The 25166-nt window shown below is 39.3% G+C and overlaps 2 protein-coding genes across 9 annotated transcripts in view; both read right to left on the bottom strand.

Moving 5' to 3' along the window:
* The window catches only part of ARB2A (ARB2 cotranscriptional regulator A), a 253315-nt gene extending 233258 nt beyond the window's left edge, over positions 1–20057 (bottom strand). For 4 of the 6 annotated variants that reach the window (XM_070743041.1, XM_070743039.1, XM_070743037.1 and 1 more), the window contains exons 1-4: positions 19927–20028; positions 15186–15309; positions 9865–9966; positions 6122–6222 (exon numbers count right to left, since the gene is read on the bottom strand). In XM_070743041.1, the coding sequence (XP_070599142.1) occupies positions 6122–6222; positions 9865–9966; positions 15186–15291 (309 nt within the window). In that variant the 5' untranslated portion in view covers positions 15292–15309; positions 19927–20028. Of the gene's footprint in view, positions 1–6121; positions 6223–9864; positions 9967–15100; positions 15310–19926 lie in introns of all 6 variants that reach the window. The other 2 variants (XM_070743038.1, XM_070743042.1) reach the window with 2 other exon arrangements.
* Positions 20058–24601: 4544 nt separating this feature from the next.
* Positions 24602–25166, bottom strand: part of KIAA0825 (KIAA0825 ortholog) — a 187923-nt gene continuing 187358 nt past the window's right edge. For all 3 annotated transcript variants that reach the window (XM_070743021.1, XM_070743020.1, XM_070743017.1), the window contains one exon: positions 24602–25038. In XM_070743021.1, the coding sequence (XP_070599122.1) occupies positions 24927–25038 (112 nt within the window). In that variant the 3' untranslated portion in view covers positions 24602–24926. The remainder of the gene's footprint in view (positions 25039–25166) is intronic.

The raw sequence follows: 25166 nt of genomic DNA, 5'->3' as shown, positions 1-25166 counted from the left end.
ATCCAGATCTTCATAGCTTCCAGGCACCAGCACATCACATCCACTGCTTCACTGAACTGGTGTGGGGTGGAGATATACACCTGGGTATCATCAGCATATTGCTGATACTTCACCCCAACATGTCAGATGACCTCACCCAGTGGTTTGGTCATGTAGATATTAAATATCGTGTAGATATTAAATAGGAGGGGAGAGAGGACCAAGCCCTGAAGCACCCCACAAACAAGAGGTCTAGGGCTCGACCTCTGTCATCCTGCCAACACCAACTGTGAACGACCAGAGAGATAGGAGGAAATCCACCAGAGCACGATGTCTCCCAACCACAGCTCTCTTAGTCATCCCAGAACGATGGTCAATGGTATCAAAAGCCGCTCAGAGGTCAAGTATCATCAATGACCTTGCCGGAGATCATCCATCTGCGTGACATGTTCAATTTCTAATATATATGGGAAAATATATACCAACTTTAGATTAATCAAGCAATAGTTGTTTTTAAAAAACAACAACAACATTGCTCTAAATTGTACAATTCAAACCTTTTATCAAAAGATGAAATTCATTCTCCACAGCTATCCTACAGCTGCACGCAATCTCTATTACTTTCGCTTCAATAAACTGTTTATATAATCAGTTATAAGAAAGTTTAAAATTCTCTTGCTCCTAGTAGTTTTCTAGTTCTCTGGAACTAAGCAGACTGGATTTTAATCTTCTATTTGAGATTTCAGTTGAAGATTTTTTAAATTGACTCTCATCTCTTAATGAAGCAAACATTTTTCATCCCAAATAAGGATGTTAGTATTTGTATCAATTATCCATACATTTATTTGATAAATATGAATGCTTAGCTTTTAATAGCATTTTTGCTGATAGAATAAAATGTTTTAATAACTGCTTTGCATGCTGAAATGCTGCATTTACATATAATCATCAAAGTTCTAGCAATATTGGATGCTTGATATAATTGCTTAAAATAGGGAAAATCTAGAATCTTAATATCCAGAGAATCTTAGTTCTCTGAATATTAAGAAAGCTTTCAATACAGTTTCTTGGAAATGTTCAAAGTAAGCAAAAGTTAATATGAATTTTCTCAAAATTTTAAAGCTTAGATTGAATTGTTTTATATTAAGTACAAAAATCTAAAACCTAAATCAAGCATTACTACTACGTATTATAAATTTAAAGTTATGCTATAACCATTCCAGTTTACAACAGTTTTAAATGTTTTATATTTTAATAATTGTTTTATATATGCATTATTTCTTCTGAGTTTTTGTGATATTCACTATCTTCCTTTCAATTTGCATTCACAATTTTTGCTTATGCTAGGACTTCTGAAAATATTAAAAGGATCATAGTAGGGGAGCAAAATAAGTTCTGTTATATGCAAATGATACATCTTCAAGGCAATGAGAAATGTCCATTTCTAATTTTATTTTGCTAACATGACTTTGGATTCCTACCTAATCTGTTTGAAAAGTTTTTAAAAATCAGATTAATTATAATTGGTTCTCAGTAATAATTTCAGTATATTTAGGGATTTGGGAGAGTTATGTTCCAGCTCCTTTATTTATTCATTTCTAAATTTTCTCTGCCACTCTGCACCAAAATAACAATTATTCCAATATAAAAATTCCCAGAAACCTTACTTAACTAATAAATTTTGTGTTTTATCTACGGCATCAAAACTGGGTAAAATAAATATGATGAACAAGCATTTGGTTCTGAGACCGACCTATAACTTATTCAATACTTCCTCTGATAGGATCAACTCTTTAAGATATTCACTGTTCAGATTACAACTGCCAGCTGGGAATGTGGATTTTATTTCCTGTACTTTAGTTTTATATTGTTTTCAACTTTAAAACAGAACATAATGTCAAATAACGGAAGAACTATGCAAGAGCTCAGAATAGCCCAATTCAAATACTTTTCTCCCCCTTCTTTATTTTTCATTCCCCCACTTCCACAACTAGTTCTGTACCATCTGCAGCCAGATGCCTCTGCTCCCAGGCACTCCTAAAGCTATGGAGGCTTCAGCTGCTGCTCCTACAGCAAGAGTGCCTTATTTAAATTGTTAATTTTTTAGCATGCTACTAAATTATGCTGAATAATCTATAATGTAGTTTGAGACCTGTAGTTTGAAAACCTTTTAGCTCATTTGCAGCCTACCATATTGCTAAGAGGTAAACAAGTCATAGCCAATGCCATGGGAAGTTCAGTACCTGAGGTGACAGATTTGCTATAAATAACAAATTGGTCAAAAACAAGAATCTTTTAAAAAGTAAAGTATTACGGTAAGTACTTTGAATAAAAGGGATCCTGTCCATTCTCCTGAAAAAAGATAAGTCCATCTGTTCATTCTTGGCACTTTTCCTAATATGAGTAGAAAAACACTGCATTTTCAAAAATTAATGCTATTACATTTTAAATCACTTTTATGCTTTAATTGATGGATTATGTTCATCCATCCTTTATTTCCTCCCTCCCCAAATATAGTTAAGATTCAATTTAATATTTTTCAGCATCTCGATTATCAGACTTTTATGGACGCTACAATGAGATAACGTATACTTTATGTTTTAGTTGTATCAACAATAGGACAAGAGCCAACTTTTTTCAGTGATGTTTATAGTTTTTATACTAAGGTACATTTTCAGCTTTATTTGAAAACTTTACTCCCATAAAAAATAGGGCTGTGTGATTTGATTTGAGTGGGAGTTCGTACACATGCTGGAACTTAACTGCCTGAGGAAGATTCTTATTTCTCCCATGACTACTTTCTAAGCCTGCTGACTAAAAGGTTCAATGGCATTCCCTCTTGCAGACCTGGCGCAGCTCTTTGAAGACCCTTCCTACTTGACTGACCACATGGACATATTTACTGAAGATCTTTCTGTCGTACTAAGCTGATGGCATCAGTGGTTCTTTATTTCTCATATACTTTCAACACAAAAACAAAAGAAAAGGTAACATAACCTTTGAATGTTTATTAATTACATTCAGAATCAGACTTGTTATTTTCAGCATCAATGCATATTATCTTTGCTCAGTCTTCCACTTCTCTAAACAACAAATAAGGGACCTAACAAACGTCTAGCTATGTTAGAATTATTACTTTCTCTCTTGCATCATCCATTACAGATGGTCCCCATTTAATGGTAGCTCATTCAACCACTAGATCAGTGATGGCAAACCTTTTTTTTCTTCATGTGCTGAAAGAGCATGTGCGTAAAGTATCGCACATGCATGAGTGCCCACACCATAATTCAATGCCTGAGGAGGGTGAAAACAGCTTCCCCCACCCCCAGAGGCCTTCTGGAGGCGGAAACAGCCTGTTTCCCAATTTCTGGTGGACTCAGTAGACTCTTGTTTCACTCCCCCCCCCAGGCTCCAAAGGCTTCCCTGGAGCCGGAGAGGGTAAAAACACCCTCCCCCAGCCCCCCAGAGGCTCTGTGGAAGCCAAAAACACCTCCCAGAACCACTGAGTCATAAATCAGCTGGCCGGCACACACATGCACATTGGAGCTGAGTTAGGGCAAAGGCTCATATGTCAGCAGATATGGCTCCCCGTGCCACCTGTGCCATAGGTTTGCCATCACTGCACTAGATAAATTTACAAAGGCGATGAATGAAGGACACTCAATTAGGTCTCTAATAGAGACTATCACAGTATTCCCACATGATCATAACTCAGGAATTTGGTAACTGGCTTCCAATTCCAATGTTGCAGAATCCTACAGTTATGCGATCACCATTTGCAATCGTCTTGGTGAGCTTCCTACAAGCAAAGTTGGGAAAGTTGGCAGGAGATTGCCAAATGGTAACTATGTGACAACCTCGCTTAACATTCAGCAATGAATTACTTAAATGCAGCAATTCCAGAATTTCTGTTGCTATGTGGCAGTCATGTGATGTTGCATTTTACAGCCATATAACTTAATGACAGAAATGCCAGTCCCATTTAACATTGTTAAGTGAGGCCTACCTGTACACAAGACAAACACTGATGATCACAGTATTGAAAAAGCTTAAAGTTCAATATACTAAAACTATAAGTTAATATCACCAAATTGTGAGATCAATAGCCCCAAGCATGCCAGAAAAGCCAGGTCTTCAATGCTTTCTGGAAGGCCAATAGAGTGGGGGCAGTCCAGATCTCAGAGTGTACTTGGTCTCAGAGAGCCCAGGCAGCCACAGAGGAAGGCTCTTCCCTGCGGGCCTGCCAGCTGACACTGTTTAGCTGATGGGACCTGGAGAAGACCAACTCTGTGGGATTTTACTGGTTGCTGGGAACTATGAGGTAGAAGGCAGTCTCGAAGATAACCTGGCCCTGAACCATGTAAGGCTTTAAAGTTAATAACCAACACCTTGAATTGAGCAATAGGGAGAAAGTGCAGCTAGCTCGTGGAGGATTGGTATAATGTGAGTGTACCTCGGTGCACCTGCAACTATTCAGACAGCTGCATTCTGGACGAACTGTAGTCAGGAGTAGCCCCAGGTAGAGTGCATTGCAATAATCCAACCGTGAGGTGATAAGGGAATGTGTGACTGTGAGGAGAGCCTCCTGATCCAAGTAGGGTCGCAATTGGTGCACCAGATGAATCACTGCAAAGGTCTCCCTAGCCATAGCTGTTAGATGTTGGTCTAATCTTAGCTGTACGTCAAGGAGGACACCCAAATTGTGGACCTGTTCTTAGGGAGACAATTTCTCCCCCCCCCCCCCTAGAGCCAAGGATGGACAGTCAATAAAATCTTTAAGTTAATATCTTACTAAAAAACAGATTTTTTAAAATGAAATATATAAATGACAAAGCAAATTGCAAGTTACCCAAAATGTATTAATACTTACATGAGAAAACAAAATGAAAATAGAATCTAAAACATTATTTAACAAGAATCTGACATTTTTTAAGATTTATAAAATATTAACGAGTTCAAAATCAACACAAATGGTTTAAATGTGTTGAAAAACTATACAATAAATAAATATAGTTGGAATTGCCCAGTCAAATCCATACCTGAATTTGCAACAAAAAGTTCTGACACAATAACTGCAAGTTTTTGTATGATAGAGAACATGATATATTTTTTCTTATACAGTGATCCCTCGATTATCGCGAGGGTTACGTTCCAAGACCTCTCGCGATAATCGATTTTCCGCAGTATAGTGGTGCGGAAGTAAAAACACCATCTGCGCATGCGCGCCCTTTTTCCATGGCCGCGCATGCGCAGATGGTGGAGCCGGGGAGCGATGGAAGTGCGGAAGCCGACAAAGATTGCTTTGAATGTCAGCTGCCCCCGACCCCCCAGCGCGTCCGGCGCCCTCGCCTCTACCGCCCACCCGCCCGATCCACCCCTCTCACTGGCTTTCGGACACAGGTCCTCCTGCAGCAGCGCTGCCGAGCAGATCAGCTGCTGGGCGGCCGAAGAAACCTTCCCTGGGTCTTCCCCGCCGCCCACGCAAAGGGGAAACCCCGATCTTCGGCTCCTCGCTGCTGCCGCGCTGCCGAGCAGATCAGCTGCTGGGCGGCCGAAGAAACCTTCCCTGGGTCTTCCCCGCCGCCCACGCAAAGGGGAAACCCCAATCTTCGGCTCCTCGCTGCTGCCCGCCCGCCCGCCGCTCACCCGCCCGCCCGCCGCTCGAGAGCAAGAGGGGGAGAGATAGAGAAAGAGAGAGAAGGAAAGAAAGAGATGAGAGAGGGAGGAAGAGAGTGTGAGAGAGGAAGAAGCAAGATAGAGAAAGAGAGAGAGAAAGAAAGATGAGAAAGGAAGGAAGAGAGTGACGTCATCGGGTGGGAAAAACCGCGGTATAGCAAAAAAACCGTGGAGTATTTTTTAATTAATATTTTTTGAAAAACCGTGGTATAGCGTTTCGCGATAATCGAGATCGCGAAAATCGAGGGATCACTGTAGTTAGACATATACATTTATGTTTCACTGAAAGGTTAGTTCACCTTCAAAAGCAATACAGGTAATTTCCTGATAAATTTATTCCTTGCTCTGATGGCTAATCAGTATTAAACCATCCTTACAATAGTAAGTTTTTTTCTTTATTTAGCCAAATATGTAACAGGCAAACTGTATACTGTACATTGTTATATTATTTGTAAATAATATATACCTCTCCAAGAGCTTCATAGCGTTTTTGGTTCCATCTATGTAAATCTTCTCGGTAGTTAAAAACAAATGGTTCTCCAGTTTTTATATGCCTTAACTGCCCTTCTATAAAGAAAAAAATAGTAGTTAAATTAAAACACAACTTGCAAAATGATATTATTATTATTATTGTTGTTGTTGTTGTTGTTGTTGTTATTATTATTATTATTTAGATTTGTATGCCGCCCTTCTCCGTAGACTCATTATATTCATTATAAAGACATAATATTTCATGACACAAACATATCTATTTTAAGTAGTTAGCTTAAGTTCCATAAGAGATTCAGTTTGTTTAAGACACCAGGCTAGAAAGCGTGAGACTTTGAGGTAACTTTGGATTAGTCTCTATGTTTCTACCACACATGCACTTATTTATGAGTGAATTAATAGATAAATTTATTAAAAATAGATTCTCTCTACATTTCCTTTACATTTGGCATTGTATAAAGGTGTCAGAACAATGAATTTTTGAAATACAATCATGATATTGGACTACCATTTTAGGTGATATTTTATTCAGAATCATTGAAATTTTTAAAAGGTTTTACTGTATTTTATGGGGTTTGGGTGTGGTTTTAAACTATCCTCTGATGGGAGCAATATATAAATAAGTGCAATAAATAAAATAATTTAAAGGGAAAATATTGTAACAATTCTGTAGCACTCATAAAATTTTATCCATGTATGAAACTTGATAATTAAGGAATTCATTCTAATTTTTCAAATTAATCCATTAATGAATTAACAGTAATTTCAAACATTGTGGATCACTAATTATACGGCAATTCTGTTAATACTGTTTTCAATAATTAGTAAATGTAGATTTCTTATTATTTTTCTCTCATATCCACTTAAAGTAACAAAACAAATGCAAAACATGTAAACGAGTTTTCGGAGAGGGGCGGCATACAAATCCAAATAATAAATAAATAAATAAAATAAAAACAAAAACATTAACGTTAATTTATATCTTTCATTCAAATGTGAAACCAAATTTAAGAAATCTTAAATTACAGGATTATTAAAATACTGACAAGCATTTTTGTATAATTAGTAATTAAGAACTGGAAGACTAAAATTCTACTCCTGCTTTAAACACAAAACTGGTTGGATATCCTTGGATTAGTCATTCTCTCCCAGTTTTAGGAAAGCAATGGAAAATCATTTCCAAAAACCTTGTCAAGAAAACTGCAATGACTTGTTCAGGCGATCACCAGGAGTATCTCTCACATACAAAAGTAGTGATTATTTTTCATGTAGCATGGATTTATTTTGCATAATAATTATTGATGAAAACAAATAGATATGAGCAAAATTTACAAAATTTATCTTAACAAACAGATAATAAGATATTTTGTTTTAGAAGATCATACCTAATATGAAGTGTGTACTTTATGCCATCTTTGGATTTCTGCCTCTTAATAGGTTAGTCAAGCAAAAGTATTTTTCTTACAGTGGCCTTTTAATTCATTATCAATTTCAATTTATTTACTAACCATCAATTAAATGTTCCACTCCAACTTCACTTCCAGTTCCAATATCCCTTCCTTAATGCCAATTATTGCTTCTTCTAGCACATCTATTTTTTAAAAATCCCTGCTCAATTTTTACGTTTATTTTTAAAGCAGGATACTGAAACTATTTCTCCCTAAGGAAATCAGAACACTGTTTTGAATTGCAGTATATTCTGAAATGCTCTTATTTTTCATCGAGTCATCATCTACTAGAATTTTTATTTTTTATTTTTGGTAAATCAGAATAAAATTCCCTCCACATCACAAAACTATGAGTGAGGGCATTAAAAATGCATATTAATAATTCTAGTAACAGCCCCAATAGGATGAAGCATTATTTAGAATACAGCAGTGCCTTTCAAACATAAGGATGAACTTTTAACCTTTCAACATGTTCATTAACATTTATGTGTTACTAGCTTTGAGCAAGCTAATATGCATTATTAAATGAGAAATCCTAGAACAAGGCAGAATACTGCTTGAAATGGTTGAACTGTTTGTTTCAAAAAATTAAAAACTTAAGAAGCGATATTTTTAAAAAATACTCTCCAATGAAACTCTTTGGGTTACTGAAAAGCTAGTGTTATATTTTTAACTGCTTATGTGTCATGAAGTTATTGTTAATGAAATTCTTCAGGAAGAAATTCTGATATCCTTAGAAATATAAATTCTTCAGGATCATGTCACCAATCTGGCCCTTCAGGTCTTCCAACAATGCACCCATTTTCTGATGTAATTGAGTCCATCTACCTTGTTGATGGTTATCCTCTCCTTCTTTCCTTCCACCTTTTCCAAAATTATAAACCTCTCAAGACAGCTACAGTATGTCTTTGCAACCGGAGTACCAAATATGGTAATATAAGAAGTCTAGACTGATCTTTCTTATGATTCATTTGTTTGTTTTCATGATTATCTATGGAATTTTCAGGTACCTTCTCCAATATTAGCTTTCAAAAATGTCAATACTCATCTATCCTGTTTCTTGAAAGTTCATCCTCGCAGTGTATCACAGGGAAAATCATTCTCTGCATGATAGAGATCTTCGTAGGTGAAACAAATCACAACATATGTACCCTGTTTCCCCCAAAATAAGACATCCCCTGATAATAAGCCCAATCGGGGGTTTTGAATGCATGGGAATAAGGCCAAGCGCTTATTTCAGGGTTCAAAAAGATTAGATTAGATTAGATTTATTGGATTTATATGCCGCCCCTCTCCGCAAACTCGGGGCGGCTCACAACAAAGTAAAAACAATACATAATAACAAATCCAATACCCACCAATCCAATTACAATGTTAAGCTAAAAAATTCATAAAAAACAACCCCAGAATATTAAAAAACAAGCACACAATCAATCTAACACCAAAACAACATGGGTAAGGGGGAGATGTTTCAGTTCCCCCATGCCTGACGGCAGAGGTGGGTTTTAAGGAGTTTGCGAAAGGCAAGGAGGGTGGGGGCAATCCTAATCTCAGGGGGGGAGTTGGTTCCAGAGGGTCGGAGCCGCCACAGAGATAGGTTCTTATTTTGGGGAAAACATGGTATATATTTTTCAAAAGCCTTTATTGCTACTCTACCATGATAACTAATAGCTGAATCTAAAAGCCAAAGACTATGCACTAATATATAGTCTCTGGCTTATATAATATCATTGTTGCCAATTCTAAGGGTAGATATTATATCTGCTGTCATTAGTTTGGACCTCTTTATATGTAATCTTAGTTCTATTGGTTCACTTTGCTCCCTGACTTTCATTAATAGGATTTCTAGATCACATAGACAATATAGTTGTAATTGACAATTCAAAGTACTATATATATGTGGTTATATTTTTAACAAATCTATAAAATTGGAAAAGGTGGCATGTGAAAGGAAACTAATTTTTTTATTTTTAGTATCTTGTTAAACTAAAATCTGCAGGATCAATTGTTAAAGTATAGTTCACAATGTTATTTCAAGGGAAAAGATTCTGATTTCTCCCCAATGTATATTTACAATTCTTTTTTTATTCCTGTATAGCAAGAATGTAAATATCTGGACTTTTCTAACCAGGGAAAATTTATTTCGTATTATTGCTTGCGCTAATTATTTGATACATCTGTAAAAGAATAATCAGTGGCAAGCTATTGTATGAAAATTCATTATGGGAAAATATTTATTTCTCAGTGATTTTTTTCTGAAACTATTACTTACTTTCATTAAAGGTGTATTCAAATCCTTCAAGAGTATCAGGAAACTCAAGAGGTGGTTCATCTTTTTTCATCAGTTCATCCAAGTCTATTCTAGACAACAGGTCTAGGGGGGGAAGGGGGGGAAGAAGACAGTCTTTCTGTAGACCTCAAAGTTATTACTTTTAACAAAAATAGTGACTTTAAAAAAATTGCTAATTTATCATAAATATATTCAGCAACTTCCCATATGCATAAAACATTTAAATTTAATAAAACTATAACAATATATTGAGAATAAATAGTTCCTACAGAGTTCCATCAAGTTATGTTTTTCTTCAGGCTACCAACACTGAAAAATGTCCCAATTTTCTTTTTCAACCCACATTCAATTTTTTGAGGTTACTTGGTTACTTTAGAAGAATTGCCTTTCTAACTTTTAAATACTTAAATTTCACATATTTACAAATGCTGGAATTTCCAGAAATATAGTGCGGAAGAACCGTATGATCAGTTTTACAGAGACCTGAGTTAGTTTCATTTCTATCAAATCTCATGACCAGCCAGAGTTTATTCTTCAAATAAATGACAACATACAAATATCATCTTTTGCATCTGTATTTTTGCAAAAGGAAAAAACTGCCCCAACTTGGCAGAAGAGGCAAGGGGGCAAGGGGGGGGGCAAGGGAAATGCAGGTCAAAACAGGCAAGGAAGAGAGAACATATTGATGCTTTGAATACATTCAAGTTTATTTATTTGTTTGTTTAGATTTCTATGTCGCCCTTCTCAACTGACTCAGGGCGGCTGGAGACAGATGTATTGTATCATACAGAAAATGCCTGAAGTAATCTTAAAATCACTGGCAATAATAGTTGAGAACTCTGGCATACAGCAGAAACAACACAGGACTGGATAAAAACTAACATGAAAGGGTGGACCAGGAAATTATGGACCAATCAGCTTGACATCAATACTGGGGAGGGGAGGGTGTCAAGAAAATATTGCAAATGTTTGGAAACAACAACATATTTATTAGAAGTCAGCTTGGTTTGATAAACAATAGGTTATGTTCAACAAATCACAATACTCCACTGTTATTGCATCCACAGATGTTTAGGGTTACCTAGACAATTCTCAGGAAAATGAGCCCAGAGGCCGATTTGCATCTCATGTGGAGGAATTTTCCATGTATCTGGAGGATAAAATCACCCTGATTCATTACCATTTGGATGTGAAACCTAGTGCCAGTACTGCAGAGATGCCCAGGGAGCAGATTTACCCAGTTATCTGGCAACAGTTTGATTCTGTTAGACCTGAGATGTCCTGTGGATGTGTGCAAGTGTTGGTGAATTTGGTGGTGTTGTGCCCACTCTCAAGAAGCCATTGCTATATATTCTACCATTATGTATATTTTTTGTTTACTCTCCCACTTCACATTTTTGGGGAAGGTGGTGGTGAAGATGCTCACATTGCCACTCTGGAAGATCCTCTAAGAAATAGATTATCTGGATCTCTTTGGATTAATGTAATGAAACTATTATGGATATAATATACCTAAACTTCATAACTTCAGTAAGGGTTGAGATAGGATTAGGTCCCAGCCTCTTAATAAAATGGAATACAGTGATCCCCCGCTCGTTGCGAGGGTTCCGTTCCAGGACCCCCCGCAACGAGCGGGTTTTCGCGAAGTAGCGCTGCGGAAGTAAAAACACCATCTGCGCATGTGCAGATGGTGTTTTTAACTTCCGCAGCGCTAGCGAGGAGCCGAAGATTGGGGGGCGGGGCGGCTGTTTTAAAACGTCGCCGCTGACATGGGGGGCTCGCTAGCACCCCCCCGAACCCCCAACCCGGGTTTGGGGGGGTGCTAGCAAGCCCCCCATGTCGGCGGGGATGTTTTAAAACACCCGCGCGGCTTTTCAATGAGTCCCGAAGACAAACGCAGAAGTTTGCCGTTTGTCTTCGGGACTCATTGGAAAGCTCCGATCGTTTTAAAACAGTTGCGCCGTTCTACGCTGACTCCGGGCGAACTTCCCCGCTTTAGGAGTCAGCGGAAAACGGCGCGCCTGCTTGGCTTCGCTCGCCGCTGCAGCCAACGTGCGCTACGATCTTCCGGGCCAGCCAGGCTCAGTGACGGAAGGCAGCCGCTTGGCCCGGGATGCTGGGCCGAGAGGAGCCGGGCTTGATCCGCTGAGCCTGGCTGGCCCGGAAGATCGTAGCGCGCGTTGGCTGCAGCGGCGAGCGAAGCCAAGCCGGCAGCAATGTCGCCACCGCTGCAGCCAACGCGCACTACGATCTTCCGGGCCAGCCAGGCTCAGCGGATCAAGCCCGGCTCCTCTTGGCCCAGCATCCCGGGCCAAGCGGCTGCCTTCCGTCACTGAGCCTGGCTCGCCCGGAAGATCGTAGCGCGCGTTGGCTGCAGCGGCGGCGACATTGCTGCCGGCTTGGCTTCGCTCGCCGCTGCAGCCAATGCGCGCTACGATCTTCCGGGCGAGACAGGCTCAGTGACGGAAGGCAGCCGCTTGGCCCGGGATGCTGGGCCGAGAGGAGCCGGGCTTGATCCGCTGAGCCTGGCTGGCCCGGAAGATCGTAGCGCGCGTTGGCTGCAGCGGTGGCGACATTGCTGCCGGCTTGGCTTCGCTCGCCGCTGCAGCCAACGCGCGCTACGATCTTCCGGGCCAGCCAGGCTCAGCGGATCAAGCCCGGCTCCTCTCGGCCCAGCATCCCGGGCCAAGCGGCTGCCTTCCGTCACTGAGCCTGGCTCGCCCGGAAGATCATAGCGCGCGTTGGCTGCAGCGGCAGCGACATTGCTGCCGGCTTGGCTTCGCTCGCCGCTGCAGCCAACGCGCGCTACGATCTTCCGGGCGAGCCAGGCTCAGTCACGGAAGGCAGCTGCTTGGCCCGGGATGCTGGGCCGAAAGGAGCCGGGCTTGAAGATCGCAGCGCGCGTTGGCTGCGGTGGAGAGGGCTTGCAATGGAGGGTAGAGGAAGCGGCCATGGGAGGGCGAGCTGCCTCAGGGAGGAGGATCGGGCGGGACCAGGTGGGGGCTGGAATTTCTCCGCTGGGAAGAAGCGGCCAGGGCGAAGGGCGGGCGAGCGGCAAAGGGCGGGCGAGCGGGTGCTGGGGAGGGCTTCTCGCCCTCCCGCCAGCAAGAGGGGGAGCGAACGGCGTGGGCAGGCGAAGGGCGGGCGAGCGGCAGCGAGGAGTTTGCGTGGGCGGTGGGGAAACTCCTCGCTGATGCCAGCAAGAGGGGGAAGACCCAGGGAAGCCGCCCAGCAGCTGATCTCCCGGTTGCCATCTACGCATGCGTGCCCATAGAAAAAAACGGGCACGCATGCGTAGATGGTATTTTGACTTCCGGGTTGAAAAATCGCGAAGTACCCTGTTCGCAATGGTCGGGGACGCAATAAACGGGGGATCACTGTAATGGTCCTATTACCAGATGGATTCACAGTTGGTTAAACAACCATGCATAATACATGCTCCTTAATGGATTTATGTGTACATGGAAATGTTTTATCTTGGGCCCACTGCTCTTCAACATTTTTATGACTTAGATGGAGAAATAGGAGGAATACTCAGCAAATCTGCAGAGATCACATCACACAGGATTCAAAAAGGTCTTAATAGACAATTATATCCAACTCTAGGGGTCAGTAGTCAACTCAGTTTCTTAGCTGAGGAGGAAGCCATCATTGCCAAAGATACTTCTGTGATCATATGGCCAGTATGACTAGATGCCAAGGCACATGAAACACTGTTATCGTATCTATTTGTCTACTTGCATTTGTATGCTTTTGAACTGCTAGATTTGCAGGAGCTGGAGCAAAAATCTTTAACTTTTGTATTTTTGTGATTTTCCAAATACTGTACCTTAGAAGAGTTTTCCTTTACACTGAAAATTTAAATTTTAACTGCTTTAAGATACATTACTTTTCTTTTTATGAGAAAGAGTTAGGATGTTCTTTAAGTTTGTGTTTACAGATTGATTTTATCCCAAGAATCACATATTTTTTCTATGGCCATTCCAAATTTATGGAATCCTTCAAAAACTATTATTTCTCCCCCTATATTATGATGCTTACTTTTTTAATTTGCAAGCCACCCACAATAATTTTAGAGATGAGAAATGTGTTTATATGTATGTGTTTATATGTATGTGTGTGTGTATGTATGTGTGTGTGTATGTAAAACATACTTTCACTGATAATGAAAATGAAGGTAGACTAGCATAGATCTAATTCAAGCTATTTAGCTCTTATTAGCAAGCCATACATACCCTTACCAGGATTTGAACCTGGGCATTTGACAGAAAACATACATACATACATACATACATACATAGACATACAAACATACAAACACACACACATTCTCTCCCTCTCTCTCTCTCCCTGGATAAAACAAAGATAAGCAATAATCATGCAAATACATTTCAACAACAACAACAATACATGAGGCAGAACTTGCATTCTAAACTGATTGAGGGAAAGTGCAGAAGACAGTATAATAAGAGTGAGGAGATTCAATTGTCCTGCCTCCTACAGAGTGAAAATGTTTGAAGCTATCATGTGAATACTGCCTCCAAGGAGCATATTGATTATATTTGTGCCCTATCAGGTTTCTACGTAATTCAGGATAGCATACATTGATTGACAGTTTATATGGCACTATATATCTGAAGACTAAAAACAGCACACACACACACACACATATATATAATGGGATATAGTATCCCATTTTATGTTCAGAGAAAGAAAAACAGACACGTTGAAGAGATTTCATCAGGGATTAGGATTCAAAATCCTAAACTGTATCAGATTAAAAGTTATAGAAATCTAAAAGTGAGCCAAATAAGCAACAATTCCTCTCAATACAGAGAAAGAGAGAGAAATCTAATTGAACCAGGCTGCCATGGTAGAATTTTGTATGTCCTTCTACTGAAAAAAAATTGAAATTATACTACATTAATTCAATATCAACTTTTACAAACAATTATGGTGTGTTTGTTTACTCTTTAAAGCTTTTCCCGCACACTACTTTGTGTGTTGACTAATATTCATAAATCGTAGCATTTTTCTTTCCATAATATAATTTTTGCCATCAGGAGAATCCAACTGGCATCTCTATCCCAGCTAACAGCAACCCTGTTGCATGCTGATATATCTTTTTTGGAAGCAAACCACACAAAAAAAATCTGGATTATGGTAAGAGATTTATTGCAGCCAAGAAATGTGGGCTGTATCATTTGCACTTGCTCACCTGTTTTACTAACCACAAAATTATAGTTCATCAGAACACAGCCTATGGAGTGCCTATGGAGGAGAAGTTCCAAATTAATTTGTACCCTTTAATGCTGTAGTCTTCTCTTTTTCATCAGGACCTCCTTGTTGGAGTTGCGCCATGTTTATCCAAACTCTCAGCAAGCTTAAGGCAATGATGAAAACATGCATCAATCTTGAGATGGTAAGCTGAAAAAAATAATTTTAAATTAGAATGCTAAATTTATTTTCCTGAAATATCCTGACTAGAAAAGAATCATTACCGAAATCCAACATTTTTTTTAAAAAAAAACCAATATTATCTGAAAAAAGGTGCTAGAATGGAATGGAAAGCAAAAGAGAAAAAGATAAACCTTCAGAGTACAGTATATACCACTTCACACTGCTTTACACAGCCCTCTCTAAGCGGTTTAGTCAGCATATTGCCTCCAACAATCTGGCTCCTCATTTTACTGACCCCAGAAAGATAGACGGCTGAGTCAACCTTGAGCCTGGTGAGATTCGAACTGCCAAACTTCTGGCAGTCAGCAATCAGTAGAAGTGAGCCGGAGTACTACATTCTAACCACTGCGCCATCACAGCTCCTAATTCATGATTCAAAAATAATTCATTTTTAAGGAACCTCTTAATCAGATATGATATAATATGGTAGAAGCAACACAGAAATAATTGTTCATTTGTAATCTAATATCTATGGTTTGAGGGTCTACAATGATTTCTGTGACAACAGCTTCAATTTTTGCAACCTCACTTTTCATATTTCTCACATCAATACAGTATAATGTATTAGTTTTACAGTTTACAACCTACTACTTCAAAAAAAGTAGTAGGTTACTCATCATTGCAATTTGCCTGTCTCTGTATTCCTTTTTTTAATACATCAGACCATAGTTCCCTCTAAGCTGAGCAGTGAGCAATCGCTCACTTAAAAATCATCATCAACTCAGAGTTTTTCAAACCTGCCCAGAAGCCGAGAGGGAAATAGTGAGAGGGAAGGAGAGATAGAGGAAGAGAGGAAGAGAGAGAAACAGATAGAAAAAAGAGAGGAAGGAAAAGAGAAAGAAAACGAATGGGAGTAAGGAAGAGAGAAAGAAAATCAAAATCTATTTTGAAACTAGCTCAACTATTTAAGTGGCATTTTGACATTGATAGAGTTGCCCTATTATGAGCTCACTGTTATAGACACACAGTACAGTATTTTATTTTGAAATTATCTGAGGCAAAACAGGGTGGGTTTTTTGTTTGTTTGTTTGTTTGATTGATTGATTTATTTATTATTTATTTATTTATTTAATATTTCTGTGCCGCCCAGTCTTAAAGGGACTGCTGCTCAGACACTATACTTTTCCGCCCACCCCCCAAAAAAATTAGAGGGAACACTGCATCAGACGTAATCTGCTTGATTCTCAATCACTTTTTAAATTCACAGATCTGCAGTGCTTATTCTCAAATGCTATCTTTTCCTGGTACTTTTAGATTACCAGTATCTTCTTCCTTTCCCAATTGAACATGCATTCATACTAATAGAAAACTATCAACTGGAAGGATAAAGAATGTTAAAAAAAAGAACAAATTAGATTACAATTACAAGTCCATGAGGAGAGGGGCGGCCTATAAATCTAATTAATAAAATAAATACATACATACAATGATCCCTGAGAACCTGCACCCACCCACCTACAGAACTTGCCAGCTCCTCAACACCCACCTATAGTCCTTGCTGGCCCAGCTTCACTCTGTAGCACCCATCTGCAGTCCTCACCTGCATCACCTGTAGTAGCCCCTACCCTGCATTCCTACCCTAGACTCCTACTAGCAACCTCACAAGATAAACCAGGCAGGAAACATAAACAGGTAAGCTAATTCTACTTTATTCTAAAGCTACATTAACAGAATCTTGCAAGTCTGAAAGTACAATCCTCCCAACATCACTTTTACAGCGTGAGAAATTAGGCAAGCGTCTTGCTCTTCCCATCTCTGTCGACTGAAGTTTTAACATCTACCCCGGCCCATGAATGAAGAATGATAGGATGAATGTGGATCATTGGTTTTGAAATATATATGGGTTTTAGAATTTAGATTTCTATTTGTTTAAGTATAGAGATTTGTAGAGTATTTTAATATAAAATTTCTTGTTTACTGTGAGCCGCCCTGAGTCCTAGGAGAAAGGCGACATCGAAATCTGATTAATAAATAAATCTGATTAATTATGCAGTTGTGAGCAATGATGTCTCTTATCTGACTGTTCCTAGATAGCATTCTTTGCTCTGTTTCCCAAGGTCATTATTTGATTTGAAACAGATTAAAAAATGAATTGCTTTTAAAATGAATGTATTCTAAAAAAAGTAAGCTGACAATTGCTTACATTTTGATACACCAGTTAAGCATCAATACCAACTGATAAATAGATACTGGGGAAGTGTTTATGCATTTCACAAGCTATTAAAGATGGAAAAGTACTGTATATTACAGAATGTTAATGTGATAACTTCTAATTGACTATTCAGAGCAATTTTAATGAAGTTGGACAAGTGAAAGATATATGTGAATAAGAAACTTTATATAACACTATATTAGCCTATATAATTTCAGAGACATTAATCCTATTAAAAAAATTATGATTAAAAAAAAAGAAATCATACAAATCTAATAAATAAAAACCAAAAAAGTACCAATTCTGGAATTTTTATAGAATTTAATTTTACAGAAATTATTTAACAGCATAACAAACATGACAATAACTGAAGAATAAGATGGTGGAATGTGTAACTTTTAGAAATTAAAATATAGAAATATGAAAATGATACACTGCCTTACAGGAACACACATTGACCCACCATTTTAGCAATTGCCAAAAGCACAGTGAGTGTTATCTTTAAGTTTTTCATTTTCAAAGGAATTGAAACATCAATAAAGGTGCACCCCTATTACTTATATGTGGATCTATATAGGGTTACTTTCCATTACACCTTGTACTTTGGGGCATTATAAGAAAACAGAAGAAAAAACTCCACCTTGCAAAGTTTTATTTTTCCAATGATACAACTGTACAATTAAAAAAACAATAAAAGCCTCTCACCAATATCTGATTATTATCAGGGCCTCGTGGGAAAAGGCATTAGCCTTTATACACCAGCATTCTGTTTCTTTATTTTGCTTTGCTGTATTTTACACTGTTACGTTGTTGTGTCCTCTTGTTACTAAAATAATATACAGGTAGTTCTTGACTTACGACCCCAAATGAGCCCAACAATTTTTGATGCTAAGCGAGACAGTTATTAAGGCAATTTTACTCCATTTTACAACTTTTCTTGACACACAGCTGTTAAACGAATCCCTGCAGTTGTTAAATTAATAACACGTGAATCTATATGATCTGTTATCACCACAGATGCTAAAAGTAATGTCTGGGTTCACAAGAATACAGTCCAATAACTTTGAAGGGAGCCAGGCTGGAGAAAAATGTACTAGATAAAATGATTACGTGACATTATAGAATGGAATGTTCTTCATTCTCTATTGGCATATTGAAGAAAAAAGCATACTCCACTGGTCATCAATGATGCATCCAAATCGTACATTCCACTTAAGAGCTGTAGTTTTTTTTTTAACAACATGGACAGCTCAGTTTGCACAACCTAGTTTTAGAATAGGATCGTCAACCAGAGTGCATTTTTTAATGAATCGCAACAATTAGATTAAGCAAACAATGGTAAACAAATCTATTCGAATCATGCAGAATTACAACTGGTTTCCATAGCAACTGCACTGACCTTAATGCAGAAGAAAAATTACCCTACTTTTTATTACTATTTTGCAAGTTGAATTAGGAGCAGAATACTTTTATAGTAAGGGGCGTGCATTAGTGCACCAGCATGCCTACTGTCCCTGTCCTAAGTTACCCTCTTATTAGTACCAATATCATGTAGATAAACAGTGTTATTTCTTTGTGCACTACCAATATGTACTTGACATAAATAAATAAAAATAAAGTAAAATAGGTTGGTGAAGATGACGTCTCAGTGAGGAACTTTACGAGATCTAGTACCAACCCCCCCACCCCAAAAACGTGGGTCAACCTTGTTAGTGACTGATCTCAAGGTGTGTTTATTATTCTGCAGGAAATCCAGATTCTTGTCCTTCTTCTGGCACTTAAAAAATAAACCAACTCCAGTTCTGCTTCAAGTACAATTGCACACCCGTATCGAGCGCAGCAAAATTGATCAGAACACCCCAGTATGCAGCTTTATTTTTCTCGCTCTTTTTCCTCAAGCCGAGTCGTCCCTTTAAGCGCTTCGTTTTAGGACGGCTCCTCGGGAAGTACCCGAGAGGTCAGGTTCAATCTCTCCAAGAGAGCCAAGAAAAAGAGGCATCCCGAAAACGCGCCCGCAAAAAATGGGAAGGCTGAGCAAGTCCCTGCGGATTCTCCAAGGGGACCGTCCGCTTGGATGCATCCCATTCGTGACAGGCGGTCTCTCCCCTACCACACACACACCAAAAGGGATGCCGCCCCGAGGGGTTTTCTCCTCACGAGCACAGCCCGTGCGCGTCGACAGCGCCGGTTTAGGGGAGCCCTTGGCTTCCCGGGCACGTTTAAAAGGCCAAGAACGCAGCCCCAGAAGTGAAGGGACGCTTCCTTTTTCCTGCGCCCGCCCGACCCTCTCCGCTTTCCTGAAGGGAGGGTGGTGTGTGTGAGGGGGGGGGTCGGGAGGGCTTGTCGTCGCCCGATCTGAGGGGGGAAAGGGGGCCATGCCTGCCGTTGGCGTACGCAAAAAAAAAAAAGCAAAGCTCTGCGGCTACACGTACCTGCAGTTCCGGGAAAGGGGGCGGGGCCAAAACTGTTACCGAGAGACGCACCGCCGCTTCTCTCCCCCTTCTCTCCCCCTCTCCCCTGTTTGGGCTCTGGTTTATTCCGCCCCTTCCGTTCTCCCCTCCACAAAAGAGTCGAACTCCAGTTCCGGTTCCGGTGACGCGCACGAAGTCAAGCCGGGCCGCCGGAAAGTTCGCGCTTTCCGCGCGCTTCCCTCCCTTCACCCCACATTCCCTTGTGTGTGCATAAGCGCACTAGCATGCCTACGTGCCTGTCCTACTTATTTATGTTTGGTTCGTCAAGTACGTATTGGTGATATACAGAGTTATAATAATATTTATATATACGATATTAGTAAAAGAGAAACATTAGGATAGAGGAAGAAAGCACTCTGGTGCACTTATGCACGCATTCATCTCTATTTGCTGCCCTCATTTATCTTTATTTACTTTATGTTTATACCAATACCTGCTATCTTGTATATGCTCTGACAAAATGAATAAATAGAAATAAATAAAATCTCGCGACAGCATCCTGCTCTGGGGGAGGGGGGAGGCGAATGGTGTCTGAGGGTTATTCGTGTTTTCTGAACTTGCGGAATGAGACAAATCCCCCCCACACACACAGACACACCCCAAGTGACTGACAGCTAGAACTGATGCATCGGGGATAGGAAATACTTTCCTCTCGGCCGAGTTTGCGCGGCATCCGAAATCGTCGTAATTCTTTGGTCCGGTTTGGACCAGTCTTTATATCATTCTTGCAACATACTTCAAAAAACTAGAAATAGTCATCTGCACCTCTATAACTATCTAGTTTTTGGGTCTGCAACCCAACAAGACCGATACAGATTTCAGAGGATAATCAGAACTGCAGAAAAAACAATTGCTGCTACCCTGCCTTCCATTGAGGACCTGTACTGCATGAATCGAAAGGAGGGCTGTGAAAATATTTACTGACCCCTCACATCCTGGACATAAATTGCTTCAACTCCTACCCTCAAAACGTCGCTATACCGAACTGCACACCAAGGCAACTAGACACCGGAACAGTTTTTTCCTAAACGCCATCACTCTGCTAAACAAATAATTCCATCTTCACTATCAAGCTACTTACTAAATCTGCACTACCATTACTACTAGATTTTTCTCATCATTCCTATCACCCAACTCTTCCCATTTATGACTCTATGATTGTAACTTGTTGCTTGTATCGTTAAGGTTTTTAATATTGTTTCCCGATTGCTTATTTAACCCTTATGACAATCATTAAGTGTTGTACCTCATGATTCTTGACAAATATATATTTTCTTTTATGAGAGCATATGCACCAAAGACAAATTCCTTGTGTGTCCAATCACACTTGGCCAATAAAGAATTCTATTCTATTAATCAAAGGCACTCCTTGGTACTGAAAACAGCTACTCAGAGCCCACACCCACCCTCCTCCCATCAAATTGTAGGAGTGATCTTCTACAGATCATGTTTTTTTAATGGCTTTAAATAGTTTTTATTTGGGAAGTTTCATCCCCAAACTGGCTAACGGATCTATATATTGCTTGGTACGCATCCTGTTTCATACTATTTTACCCTGGAAAGTCTTCAGAGAGCTGTGGGAGCACAAGTTCACTTCCGCAGGGAACATTCATTATAAATAAACCTTGAGAAAATGATATGTGTGCAATTTTGAGGGACTTTAAAAAAAAATTATGTTCAACCCTCACATAACAGAAAATAGAACCACCACCTTGTTTTAAGTAATTGGGTTTTGTGCTTTCCGATTCAGATAATTGATACTTTTATAGCTGATATTATCCCAATGCTCAAGAGACTTCAGGAAGATTTCGCTTTTTATCCAGAAACCCATAGTATGTGCCATAAATAAATAAACTGCTTTTAAACTTTTTGAAGCTAAAATACTACTACAGTTCCTATATGGAAACCAAAGACTACTTGTATTTTTAAAAATGGGAACCTTTCATTTGGTTGTATAGGATACTCCAATTTGATATTCCAAATTTCTAGATTATTTGAATATATATCTGAAATATTTAGTTTATGTTAATAATTATTGGCTTAGAGTTCTATAAAGGCTATCTCCGATAACTTTAAAATCTCTGCAGTTTCTAAGGCAGTGCTTCTCAATTATTTTCTGTTACGCTCCCCTAAGAAGAAATAAACATTTAGTCTACCCCCAACTCTCCGATCTGAACCCCAATGAAATGTTGAGTGTTAATATTTATTATTTTACTTATTATAAGTTGCAAGCAAACTATTGTCTGGGGAAGGCTGCTCTACTCACTTACTTGGGTGTAAGTCACACTGAACTCAGTAGAGACTGTTTTTGAGTAGGCAGGCATAGACGACCATGGTTAGGGCCCTCTTTTGACCCGGGCCAAGCCAGCTTAATCAAGCCGGTGTTTTGGGGTCAGCAGCCTGGCCCATAAGTGCTGCCTTTACCAGCACTAACAACGAATGGTGTGGAAGGAGGCTTTAGGGTGCCGTTCAAAGCTTTCGCCCAGCTGCAGAATATGTTCCTCCTTGTCCAGCAGCAGGTTTGCAGCAGCATGGCGCCTGCTGAAAACAACAAGGACCAACCCAGCCATCCCGCCCTGCCTGACTGCCTTCTCTTCTGAGTTCAAAGCAGAATGCAACTGGGAAAACACTCCCTCTCTGTGGGAATCAATTGAGAGGGACACACATGTTCCACAGGTCACACGCACAAACCTGGCATCACTCCATGCATCCCCCAGGGAGGTCTGCCCTGCTATTTGAGAAGGACTGTTACAAGGTCAGAAGGACATCAAGGCAGAGCAGTGTAGAGTTTTAGCTGCCATTTCTATCTACGGTAAGTTATATTCATTTTGTAGTTTTAAAATTATTATTTAGTAGCTGATATTGATGATTCTCTTAAATGATGAAATAAGAATTATTCCAAAGTGTCAGTTTCTCATGAGAACAAAAATCAAGTTCAAATCTCCTTCCCAATAAGACCAAAGTGTGTCTAGCCGTTTTCTTTCTACAAAGACAAGTCCATAAGAAGGAATTTCCTCCAATTATGAGATGTACATCCTTGCAGTATCTGAAATGTGTATTACTTCAATAGGACGAAAAGGTAGCTTGTGATATTTTATCTTCTCAGTTTTCTCCTTTGTGTTCTTCTTTTAAAAATACAGAAACAAATACACCTAGACACGTGGACAGAGACAAGATGTAGTCCTCGACTTATGACCACAATTAGGATCATAATTGAGTTGTAGTCAACTTTTCCCCCTTTTTAATCACAGTTGTTAAGTGGATCACTGCAGTTGTTAAGTGAATCACATGGTTGTTAAATGAATTTGTCCATCCTCATTGTCTTTCTATGTTAGAAACTGGCTGGGAAGGTCACAAATGGCGATCAGATGACCCTGAGATGCTGCAACCAAATTATAAATACAAACTGGTTGTCAAGCAACCAAATTTTGATCAGCTGACCATGGGGATATTGCGATGGTCATAAGAGTGAAGACCAGATGGAAATAACTTTTTTCACGACAGCTGCAATTTTGAATGGTTTAAACAAATAGCAGTATGTGGAGGACTATATGTAAAAAGAAAGAAGTTTCAAATGTGTGAATGTAACTATGCTGGTAGTCCGTGTTTAGGAATTACAATCTGGATCAGCAACTTAGTTGCTAAATGAAGCAATTGCTAAGTGAAACTGTGGGCTGTGCTTGTTTGTACTTCATCTTTATCTTGCTTCACAGATCTTTGAAGGTTGTAAAATGTGAGGATCGATCACAAAGTTACTTTTTATCACTCCTAACTGAATGGTCGGTAAACAAGGAAGTTGCTAAACAAGGACTACTATAATGGTAATGCCAGTAAATCAAGCAAAGCAATTCATCTGCCATTCTCATTCGCATTGTTGCTTCTAACACATATGCAGCTATCTAGAAAATATGCAGAAAAGAACATATAATACAGTGGTACCTCATGATACGAACTTAATTGGTTCCAGAAGGAGGTTCGTAAGGTGAAAAGTTCGTAAGATGAAACAATGTTGCCCATAGAAATCAATGTAAAAGCAAATAATGCGTGCAAATCCTTCAGGAAAATCCCAAACTTTACAAGGGAGGCGAACAGAGGGCAGGGAGGAGCAGCTAAAGGGGGCGGGTGGAAGAAGCAAGGCTAGGCTAAAGGGTGAGTGGGAAGGAAGAAAGGCAAGGGGGCACCCCTCCCTTTTCTTTCTTAAAAAGACACCCCCCTCAGTGCTTGCAAACACGCCGTTCTCCTAGTTAATTAAATGGAGTCTTTTCCCCACTCCAAGCCACCCCTCCCTTTTCTTTCTTAAAAAGACACCCCCCTCAGTGCTTGCAAACACGCCGTTCTCCTAGTTAATTAAATGGAGTCTTTTCCCCACTCCAAGCCACCCCTCCCTTTTCTTTCTTAAAAAAAAGGGGGGAAGAAACCCCTTCATCTTAGCAGCAGCGGCTTGGGTTCGTAAGGTGAAAATAGTTCGGAAGAAGAGGCAAAAAAATCTTAAACACCGGGTTCGTATCTTGAAAAGTTCGTTAGAAGAGGCGTCTGTAAGATGAGGTACCACTGTAATGGTTTTTAGGTAAGAGACAGCATAGAACAGACAAGGAAAGGCTTCATGTTTAAGATATGCTTTCTAAATGTTCCAAAAACAGTACATATAACAGATTTAATGTATGTATGGATTATACTGTAGATTTTAGTATATTATGTTGTACAGTATATATAATTTACTTTTATATTAACAATTGTTACAACTATTTCATCTAGTATGTGACAAAATATTAGTAGAAAATAATCAAGAAAATACATTTACAAAATATAAGATGCAGCATTTCCCTACAAAATACCAATAAAATAGAAAATGTACAAATAGTTGGGGCTGTTGTTGTCTTTTGCAATGCCATCATTCAGAAAAATCCATTTCTTTGACATTAAGAATGCATAACTAAAAGATATTCTTATCAAGTTCTCTGTCATTCCTTATCTTCTGAACTAAGAGAAGGTGATGTGAGATATTTTTTTTGTAATTCCTCTAGCATTGCTCTTTCTTCCTCTTTCAAAGTTTCTTTCTCTTTCATCTCCCATCTGAAATTAAATATATGAGATATGTAGTTAGCCACACTGGAAAAAATAAATTATTGTTATTCATTACATGGGAAAATATCACAATTTATTTATTTATTTATCTCTCTCTCTCTAATCCTTAATTATAT

Source organism: Erythrolamprus reginae, chromosome 2 (assembly GCF_031021105.1).
Source record: "Erythrolamprus reginae isolate rEryReg1 chromosome 2, rEryReg1.hap1, whole genome shotgun sequence".
Classification (NCBI taxonomy): domain Eukaryota; kingdom Metazoa; phylum Chordata; class Lepidosauria; order Squamata; family Dipsadidae; genus Erythrolamprus; species Erythrolamprus reginae.
The sequence above is the reverse complement of the archived record's forward strand: the minus strand, read 5'-3'. Positions and strand labels throughout refer to the sequence as shown.